The sequence below is a fragment of the Conger conger genome, chromosome 7 (genome assembly GCF_963514075.1).
Source record: "Conger conger chromosome 7, fConCon1.1, whole genome shotgun sequence".
NCBI lineage: Eukaryota > Metazoa > Chordata > Actinopteri > Anguilliformes > Congridae > Conger > Conger conger.
The window spans coordinates 28,184,256-28,194,331 of NC_083766.1; the positions used below are offsets into that span (position 1 = coordinate 28,184,256).

At 51.6% G+C, this 10,076-nt stretch overlaps 1 protein-coding gene across 1 annotated transcript; it reads left to right on the plus strand.

Annotated features, from left to right (window-relative positions):
* The first annotated feature begins 410 nt into the window (after positions 1 to 410).
* Positions 411 to 5,797, plus strand: LOC133133261 (high mobility group protein B3-like). Its single transcript, XM_061249362.1, has 5 exons — positions 411 to 526; positions 1,633 to 1,804; positions 4,222 to 4,364; positions 4,887 to 5,082; positions 5,687 to 5,797. The coding sequence occupies exons 2-5, from the start codon at positions 1,655 to 1,657 to the stop codon at positions 5,795 to 5,797; spliced, it is 600 nt and encodes a 199-aa protein (XP_061105346.1). The 5' UTR covers positions 411 to 526; positions 1,633 to 1,654.
* The last annotated feature ends 4,279 nt before the right edge of the window (positions 5,798 to 10,076 follow it).

Consider the following 10,076-nt stretch of genomic DNA (forward strand, 5'->3'; position numbering starts at 1 on the left):
CGCGTAATTAGTATGAACAATAGTGCCAGACCTGGCAAGCAACATTCCCAGACCAGCTAGTAAAACATAAGTTATGATTTTCCACACTAACAACATGTGAATCACTTTTACTTTTCAATAAAGCACATTATGAACACATCATTATCAGGACACATAATCAGAAACCATGTCCATGACCGCATTTATCAACTTTTCAAGCGGCTCTTTTTGAAAGTCAGATATCTCTGTTTCACTTCGGCCAATCGTAGCTGATATATCATGAATATGTATTAAATTCTGTCCAATCAGTAATTATAGAGGCTGTTTCCAACGCCTCCTACGGGCGAGGCGGTTGAAATGTTATAGGGACCGTAAAGAAGAATAAAGTGGATCGGCTACTAGAGGGTAGAGAGCTGCAGACACGGAGCTGCAATATGTGGGGAAAGGATGCACAGATGCAGACGGTGTGGGAAGGAGGGATGTTCAGAAGAGGAGTGTAGGTTGTCTAAAGATCAGACTGTGTTTTCACAGTGGGGGAAATCACGAGGTGGGTGTAACATATTCTGAGAAGGAAGATGGAGAGTGAGATGGAACAGGCGAGAGTAAAGAAGAAAAATATATGATAAGGGAATTCGGAGGAATAAAGAACAAGACAAAGTAGGGACAGGGGAAAAAAACAAGGGGGATGTGACGGGGAGATTATAAATATGGATCGTAGAAGATTTTTGGTATTTATAGCACTGGTAATTAATTGTGAAATAGAGACGAAGATAGAGAGGATTACAATGGTAGTGGATGCAGCAAGGGGAATCTTGGATATAAATAACAGGAAAGGGGATGAGATCAAGGGATGAGAAAAAGGGTTTGGGATAATGCTAAAGGAAGAATGTGGCATTAGGAAGGGGAGGGAGATTGTTCTTATTTTCCACAAAAACATTGTACGTAATAATACAGTAGGTGGCGGTAATACACTCTTGCAAGCATTCAAAGCGCCATAAAACACCAAAAGAAGAAGAAACGCGACTAACCAATCAGGCCGGTCTCGTACTGAGATAGCGCGAGGCTGTGTACATAGCCTTTAAAGAGAAGGCAATCCAACCTTGTGCGAGTGTATGTTAAGGGGCGTTGCAGGTACGATACGTTTAAGTGTAAAAATATTTAGGACTATTTAACATTTTTTTGCATGATGACCAAGTAACATACATTGTAATTATTGATGTGTGTATTTTTTAACGGTTTTTTAATTCAAATTTTCACCACGAAGGAAAATTTCCAAATTTCGGGAAACCTGTTTAATTTCTCGTTGAATACTCAGACCCCGTTGTATTAAAATGGCTCGCGATTGCAGCATGGGGCACGTACGTTTTAGGTCTACTAGTAACCAGTGGTGTAGCTGGAGTAGCTTATTTAAAAAGCCGAGCATCACCAACTTCTGTGGGGGGAGGCATAAAACAGGTTGATCGTTCCCTCTCATTTAAACTTAATCCAACATTGCCGGCGCACAGCCTTTCTTATAAATGGCAAAAAAAAAATCTTGCTTGCACTGCAGTATTTTACTTTGGCATTAATAAAACATGCATATTTGGCTGCATATGTCTAACATGCTGGGGCAGTGTTGATCGTGCACACTTGAACAACGTTTCTTTCCTGCAGGAAACTCAGTTCTCTGATCAAAATGGCCAAAGGTGATCCACACAAGCCTAAGGGCAGGATGTCTGCATACGCCTTCTTTGTCCAGGCGTGTCACAAAGAGCACAAGAAGAAGAATTCTGACATCCCAATAAACTTTGCCGTGTTCTCAAAGAAGTGCTTCGGCAGGTGGAAGGTGAGCTGATGAATAGGCTTTAATTCCACGCAGTGTGGAATAAAAAAAATAAAAAAAATTTGCACTTATGATGACTGTACGTTTAGAACAACACTTAATGTGTATTTTACGAGTTATGGATGTGATGCTTTAACTTGTGGAAGAACCTATTCACTTGTAAGTCGCTTTGGATTACAAGCGTCTGCCAAATGACAAAAATGTGTGGTGTAATTGTTGTTGTGTTGATGGATGCCCCCTCCAACTCATCCAGAATGCAGCAGCTCGCCTGGTCTTCAACCTTCCCAAATACTCACACGTCACCCCCCTGCTTACTTCCCTCCACTGGCTGCCTGTCATGGCTCGCATCAAATTCAAAACATTGGTGCTAGCCTTCCAAGCAGTTAAAGGGTCTTCCCCAGCTTATCTGCAAAAAATCATCAGACCCTACACCCCTGCCAGACCGCTTCGTTCAGCCTCCATAGGCCGCTTGGCACCTCCCCCTCTCAGAACCTCCACCTCACGCTCACGACTACTGTCTGTTCTGGCTCCACGGTGGTGGAACGAACTCCCCGTTGAGGTCAGAACTATAGAATCTCTCCCCACCTTCAAGCGCAAGCTGAAGACACACCTCTTCAAGCAGCACCTCTCCCCATCCCTATCTCCCTGTGAACCTTAATTGTTGTCTCTGTGACTTGCTTTGTGTATCGGTATTTTTAGTTGGCCAGGTAAGCAGTGTTTGGATAGTTAACTTTGGTCACTTTTGCTCTGTTTGTTTGTTTGTTTGTTCAAAAAAAATAAATAAAAAAAATGGCCCATGTCCTTCTCTTTGTTGTACAGGTAGCAGTTGAAATTGTACTTCCCTCTAGGGTCTTTCAGCGAACTTATCCCTGGTTATGGGTATGCACTTTGTTGTACGTCGCTCTGGATAAGAGCGTCTGCCAAATGCCAATAATGTAATGTAATGTAATGTAATGGATGCCCACATCCAGAATGGCTTTCAGATCAGCATAATATCAGTTCATGGTTATATGTTCCAATGAAATCATTCTGTACCCTACTCAAAGGCTACAACAGCACTGTCTCACCTGGGAACCTATCATTTCAACCTTAAGCCCAGCTCCTTCACTACATTGCACTACCCTGTAATCATTGATTGCTCCACATTAAGCAACGGTTGGTTGCAGCAAATTGTTCCAGTTTCATAAACTGGACGCCTGGAAATAGGCTTTTTCTTGATTTTGTTCTATTTCAGTTCTGCACTATAGTAGTGCATGAGCTTTTGTTTCTGAGCATTATACCCTGTGTAAGTGGGCTGGCACTGTTAGATGCTGTTGGCTTGAGAAAGAAGAATTCACCCTTGTAATGAGTGGCAGTTCAGTCAGAAAGTTACTAGATCCAAATACAGCAGTCTTTATTTCTGCAGAAATAGTGGCTATTGAGTCAACACTGCATGGAAAGTATTATTTGCATTGATTGTTTATGCTCGAGAAACTGTAACTGTGTGTCTGTCAGTATTTACAAATCACCTAATTGGCTAATCAAGTAAAAACAGTTTCATACTGTCTTGCTGCTTACACTTTTTGCCCATGGCCTGTAGGAGTAAGATTCCAGCCTGTGAGATGCATTTGTTGGACTCGTACAGTTACTCAACCAGCCCCTATGGAGAATAAAAAGCGATGCTGAATAGGGCAGGATAATAAAATGAAATTATAATGATATGGATATAGCATGTTATCCCTTCTGTGCCAGTCTTCTTGCTTTGATTTAAGCTTTCTAAGATATTCCAAACACTCACCTGTATTTGCCTCACTGTGCTTGCCATCTGTTTTGCAAATGCATTGAACTTTAATTGATGAAGTCTCTTGGTTGTGATGAGTGCATTTTATTTGCCCAGACTGCTTCCTACTCAAGGCGCTTTATACTCTTTCAAAGCGCAAATGTTGGTGTCCAGTAAGTTTCAGTGAAAACTGCACATTGAACATTATGCAAAATGCACTGACTGCAATATTTTACAAATGATTTCTAAGCACAAATTAAGTTGCATTCTGAAAATAGTGGATTCTGAGATGAGCAGTTTCTGCTAGGTTGTTGTACGTTGAATGCTAACTACAAGAGAAGTTTTCAAAGGGATTCGAGAAGCAATTGAACTAGCAGTCTTTGGATATAAAGGGAGGACATTCCACAGTCGGGCCGCAACAGAGAAAGCTAGTGGGGTGAGTGAAAGTGGATGGGGTTTTTTGCATGTTATCTGGTGGCCAGGGCTGTGTTATGGAGCTGACTCATTTTGGACATAGCTGGACAGCTTTGGGTAGTAAAGGCATGAAGACAACGTGGGAAGCCTGTGTGTCTGTGTGTTGCAGTTGCAGTGGGTGAATGTTGGGTCTTTGGTGTGGGCCAGTTGCATTGCAACAACCGTGTGCTGTGCTTGTGTGTCACAGACTATGTCAGGGAAGGAGAAGTCCAGGTTTGATGACATGGCGAAGCAGGACAAGGCACTCTATGATGAGGAGATGATGAGCTACATGCCTGCTGGGAAAAAGGGCAAGAAGAAGAATGACCCCAACGCTCCCAAAAGACCTCCGTAAGTTCTGTCCATGCAATAGATGCCACGTTCACTGCCTCTGGTTTCCTGCCAAACACTTTGTGCTTTTAACAGACTTCCTTCTTTAAGGACCATCCCAGGAGTCGGCAACCCTGGACCTCGAGAGCCGCTGGTGTGCTGGCTTTTGTTGTTACTGAGAATATAATTTATCATGAAAGCAGTTGATTTAACTCCCTTTCTTGGGTGTGAATTGGTTGCTGATTGGTTGATTAAGGTGTTTAACTTCTTGTTGAATGGTCAGACCCTGCTGTATTAAAATGCTGTATTAACATTCTCCTTAAGTGGTACTATGCATTTTAGTACTTTTGTTTATCTGTATAAATATTTATGTCTGGAGCTGGAATTGTAATGTAGTACTAGTAGAATTATTAATAAATAAAAAAGAAAGGTATTGCTTGCACTGCAATATTTGACTTTGACATAAATAAAACATGCATATTTGGCATGCTGGCGTAGTGTTGATTGTGCACACTTGGTTTGAACATAATTTATTTTCTGCAGGAATCTGGTAAAGAAGTCTCCTCCACGGAAACGCAGGTCTCTGACCGAAATGGCCGAAGGTGACCCACGCAAGCCTAAGGGCAGGATGTCTGCCTACGCCTTCTTTGTCCTATTTTGTCACGAAGAGCACAAGAAGAATTCTGATATCCCGATAAACTATGCTGTGTTCTCCAAGAAGTGCTTGGGCAGGTGGCAGGTGAGGAGCTGATGAATAGGTTTTAATTCCACACAGACTTGTGTAAACATAAATATTAATGTGTTGATTAATGGCATATCTGGATAATATCAGTTTATGGTTGTATGTTCCAATAACATCAGTCTGTACCCTACTGTACGATACATTTCAACCTTAAGCCCAGCTCCTTTACTACATCGCACTACCCTTTAATCATTGATTGCTCCTCATTAAACATCAGTTGGTTGCAGAACATTGTTCCAGTTTCCCAAAATAGGCATTTCCCCCATTTTGTTTTATTTCAGTTCTGCACTATAATAGTGCATGAGCTTTTGTTATACCCTGTGTAAGTGGGCTGGCACTGTTGGATGCTGTTGGGTGGAGAAGGAAAATCCACCCTGGTTTTGTAATGGGGAGGCAGCCCAGTCAGTCACTTAATCCAAATTAAACAACAGTCTATTTCTGCAGAGTCAACACTATGAAAAGTATTATTTGCGTTGACAATCAACTCATTAGCTAACCAAGTAAAACAGTTTACCACTGTCTGTTGTAGTGGGTGTATGTTGGGTCTTTGGTGTGGGACAGTTGCATTGCAACAACCATGTGCTGTGCTTGTGTGTCACAGACTATGTCAGGGAAGGAGAAGTCCAGGTTTGATGACATGGCGAAGCAGGACAAGGCACGCTATGATGAGGAGATGATGAGCTACATGCCTGCTGGGAAAAGTCTGCAGTGAGCGCCCCCAGGCCTCGCCCACAGAGAGAGAGAGAGCGCCCACAGAGAGAGAGAGAGAGCGCCCCCAGGCCTCGCCCACAGAGAGAGAGAGAGCGCCCCCAGGCCTCGCCCACAGAGAGAGAGAGAGCGCCCACAGAAAGAGAGAGAGCGCCCCCAGGTCTCGCCCACAGAGAGAGAGAGAGCGCCCACAGAGAGAGAGAGAGCGCCCCCAGGCCTCGCCCACAGAGAGAGAGAGAGCGCCCACAGAGAGAGAGAGCGCCCCCAGGCCTCGCCCACAGAGAGAGAGAGCGCCCCCAGGCCTCGCCCGCAGAAAGAGAGAGAGCGCCCCCAGGCCTCGCCCACAGAGAGAGAGAGAGCGCCCACAGAGAGAGAGAGCGCCCCCAGGCCTCGCCCACAGAGAGAGAGAGCGCCCCCAGGCCTCGCCCGCAGAAAGAGAGAGAGCGCCCCCAGGCCTCGCCCGCAGAGAGAGAGAGCGCCCCCAGGCCTCGCCCACAGAGAGAGAGAGAGCGCCCACAGAGAGAGAGCGCCCCCAGGCCTCGCCCACAGAGAGAGAGAGAGCGCCCACAGAGAGAGAGAGAGCGCCCCCAGGCCTCGCCCACAGAGAGAGAGAGCGCCCCCAGGCCTCGCCCACAGAGAGAGAGAGAGAGCGCCCCCAGGCCTCGCCCACAGAGAGAGAGAGAGAGCGCCCCCAGGCCTCACCCACAGAGAGAGAGAGAGCGCCCCCAGGCCTCGCCCACAGAGAGAGAGAGAGCGCCCCCAGGCCTCGCCCACAGAGAGAGAGAGCGCCCCCAGGCCTAGCCCGCAGAGAGAGAGAGCGCCCCCAGGCCTCGCCCGCAGAAAGAGAGAGATAGCGCCCACAGAGAGAGAGAGCGCCCACAGAGAGAGAGAGCGCCCCCAGGCCTCGCCCGCAGAGAGAGAGAGCGCCCCCAGGCCTCGCCCGCAGAGAGAGAGAGAGCGCCCCCAGGCCTCGCCCACAGAGAGAGAGAGAGCGCCCCCAGGCCTCGCCCGCAGAGAGAGAGAGCGCCCCCAGGCCTCGCCCACAGAGAGAGAGAGCGCCCCCAGGCCTCGCCCGCAGAGAGAGAGAGAGCGCCCCCAGGCCTCGCCCACAGAGAGAGAGAGAGCGCCCACAGAGAGAGAGAGAGCGCCCCCAGGCCTCGCCCGCAGAGAGAGAGAGAGCGCCCCCAGGCCTCGCCCACAGAGAGAGAGAGAGCGCCCCCAGGCCTCGCTCGCAGAGAGAGAGAGCGCCCCCAGGCCTCGCCCACAGAGAGAGAGAGAGCGCCCCCAGGCCTCGCCCGCAGATAGAGAGAGCGCCCCCAGGCCTCGCCCGCAGAGAGAGAGAGCACCCCCAGGCCTCGCCCACAGAGAGAGAGAGCGCCCCCAGGCCTCACCCGCAGAGAGAGAGAGCACCCCCAGGCCTCGCCCACAGAGAGAGAGAGAGAGCGCCCCCAGGCCTCGCCCGCAGAAAGAGAGAGAGCGCCCCCAGGCCTCGCCCGCAGAGAGAGAGAGAGCGCCCACAGAGAGAGAGAGCGCCCACAGAGAGAGAGAGCGCCCCCAGGCCTCGCCCGCAGAGAGAGAGAGCGCCCCCAGGCCTCGCCCGCAGAGAGAGAGAGAGCGCCCCCAGGCCTCGCCCACAGAGAGAGAGAGAGCGCCCCCAGGCCTCGCCCGCAGAGAGAGAGAGCGCCCCCAGGCCTTGCCCGCAGAGAGAGAGAGCGCCCCCAGGCCTCGCCCACAGAGAGAGAGAGCGCCCACAGAGAGAGAGAGAGCGCCCCCAGGCCTTGCCCGCAGAGAGAGAGAGCGCCCCCAGGCCTCGCCCACAGAGAGAGAGAGAGCGCCCCCAGGCCTCGCCCACAGAGAGAGAGAGAGCGCCCACAGAGAGAGAGAGCGCCCACAGAGAGAGAGAGCGCCCCCAGGCCTCGCCCGCAGAGAGAGAGAGAGCGCCCCCAGGCCTCGCCCACAGAGAGAGAGAGAGCGCCCCCAGGCCTCGCCCACAGAGAGAGAGAGAGCGCCCCCAGGCCTCGCCCACAGAGAGAGAGAGAGCGCCCCCAGGCCTCGCCTGCAGAGCAGAGAGAGAGCGCCCCCAGGCCTCGCCCGCAGAGAGAGAGAGAGAGCGCCCCCAGGCCTCGCCCACAGAGAGAGAGAGAGAGAGCGCCCCCAGGCCTCGCCCGCAGATAGAGAGAGCGCCCCCAGGCCTCGCCCGCAGAGAGAGAGAAAGAGCGCCCCCAGGCCTCGCCCACAGAGAGAGAGAGAGAGAGCGCCCCCAGGCCTCGCCCGCAGATAGAGAGAGCGCCCCCAGGCCTCGCCCGCAGAGAGAGAGAAAGAGCGCCCCCAGGCCTCGCCCGCAGAGAGAGAGAGAGAGCGCCCCCAGGCCTCGCCCACAGAGAGAGAGAGCGCCCCCAGGCCTCGCCCACAGAGAGAGAGAGAGCGCCCCCAGGCCTCGCCCACAGAGAGAGAGAGAGCGCCCCCAGGCCTCGCCTGCAGAGCAGAGAGAGAGCGCCCCCAGGCCTCGCCCGCAGAGAGAGAGAGAGAGCGCCCCCAGGCCTCGCCCACAGAGAGAGAGAGAGAGAGCGCCCCCAGGCCTCGCCCGCAGATAGAGAGAGCGCCCCCAGGCCTCGCCCGCAGAGAGAGAGAAAGAGCGCCCCCAGGCCTCGCCCACAGAGAGAGAGAGAGAGAGCGCCCCCAGGCCTCGCCCGCAGATAGAGAGAGCGCCCCCAGGCCTCGCCCGCAGAGAGAGAGAAAGAGCGCCCCCAGGCCTCGCCCGCAGAGAGAGAGAGAGAGCGCCCCCAGGCCTCGCCCACAGAGAGAGAGAGCGCCCCCAGGCCTCGCCCACAGAGAGAGAGAGCGCCCCCAGGCCTCGCCCACAGAGAGAGAGAGCGCCCACAGAGAGAGAGAGAGCGCCCCCAGGCCTCGCCCGCAGAGAGAGAGAGCGCCCCCAGGCCTCGCCCACAGAGAGAGAGAGAGAGAGAGAGCGCCCCCAGGCCTCGCCTGCAGAGAGAGAGAGCGCCCCCAGGCCTTGCCCGCAGAGAGAGAGAGCGCCCCGCCCCCCCTGCCCCTCCTGCCATTCCCCCGTGTTGGCAGTGACATTCAGAGCAGGGAAAACATACTCACATTCATCATCCCATTGGTCAGTTTGGGTATTGTTTTCCACAAACGCTCTGAGGGGTTCTGGCAGGGATGCACAGACCTCTTCTATTATCCTCTGCAGCACCCTTGAGGACCTGATGCTGGCCATCTCTCCGAGCACTTCCACTGAAGCTTGCGTAAACCTTATTAGGTGCCCCAACTTCGTACACCCTGCCTCCCGCAAGCTGGATCGTTTTACCGGGTAGGAATCTGTTCCTCAAATCGCCACATCCCCGGCTTTCCAGCAGGTGCGCGAGTAGCTTTAAAAACTTTCCAAGCCTGTATTACTGACTGGTAGAACGGAGTGAGCCCAGTCAGGTCAGCCTCCTCAGGCTGAATGAAGAAGAGCTGTTTGTCATAGCCCAATCGCCCAGCGTTCCTCAGCAACACTTGCGCAGGTTCCAGCCAGCTTAATCCACGATGGTACAGAAACCGCTGACCAGTTCGCACTCGGAATGCTTTTACTCTCGGGGCTATATCCATAAGGCCTTGTCCCCCCTCATGCAGGGGTAAGTACAGAGCAGCTGCTCTGATCCAGTGTTGTCCAGACCAGAAGAAGTCCACCAGGAGCTTCTGCACCTCCTGGATAAGACCCCTGGGTGGTTGCAAAACTATTAGTTTGTGCCATTTACATTTTAGTCATTTGGCAGACGCTTTTAATCCAAAGCGACTTACAAGTGCATAGGTTCTACCATAAGTCAGAGCATCACATCCAGAAACTAGCAAAATACACAGGAAATGCTGTTCTAAACATAGTTGTCATCAGAAGTGCATTTTTTTTGTTTTTTGGGGGGGGGTTAGACTAGGACTAGGAGCTGGGTGGCTTTCTCAGTCAGGAGATGACGGATACGGCGTATATTATACAGAAAGAACCTGCAGGTTCTGGCAGTGGAGGATACTTGCGGAGCCAGGGTGAGGCAGTTATCAAGAGTCACCCCAAGATTCTTTGCCATGCCATAAGGTTGAGGCCACCAAATTATTGGCAACCAGAACTCTTTTCCCCTATAGGACAGCTGAGGCAGCAACCATTTCCATGAAGACAACCTGGCGCACACCTTCTCCACTACACCCTCCCAGTTTTGCTTCTGGAAACCCTCTGTTCCCAAATGAACCCCCAGAACCTTCATCCCATTTCTTCCCCACCTGAGACCCTCTGGTAG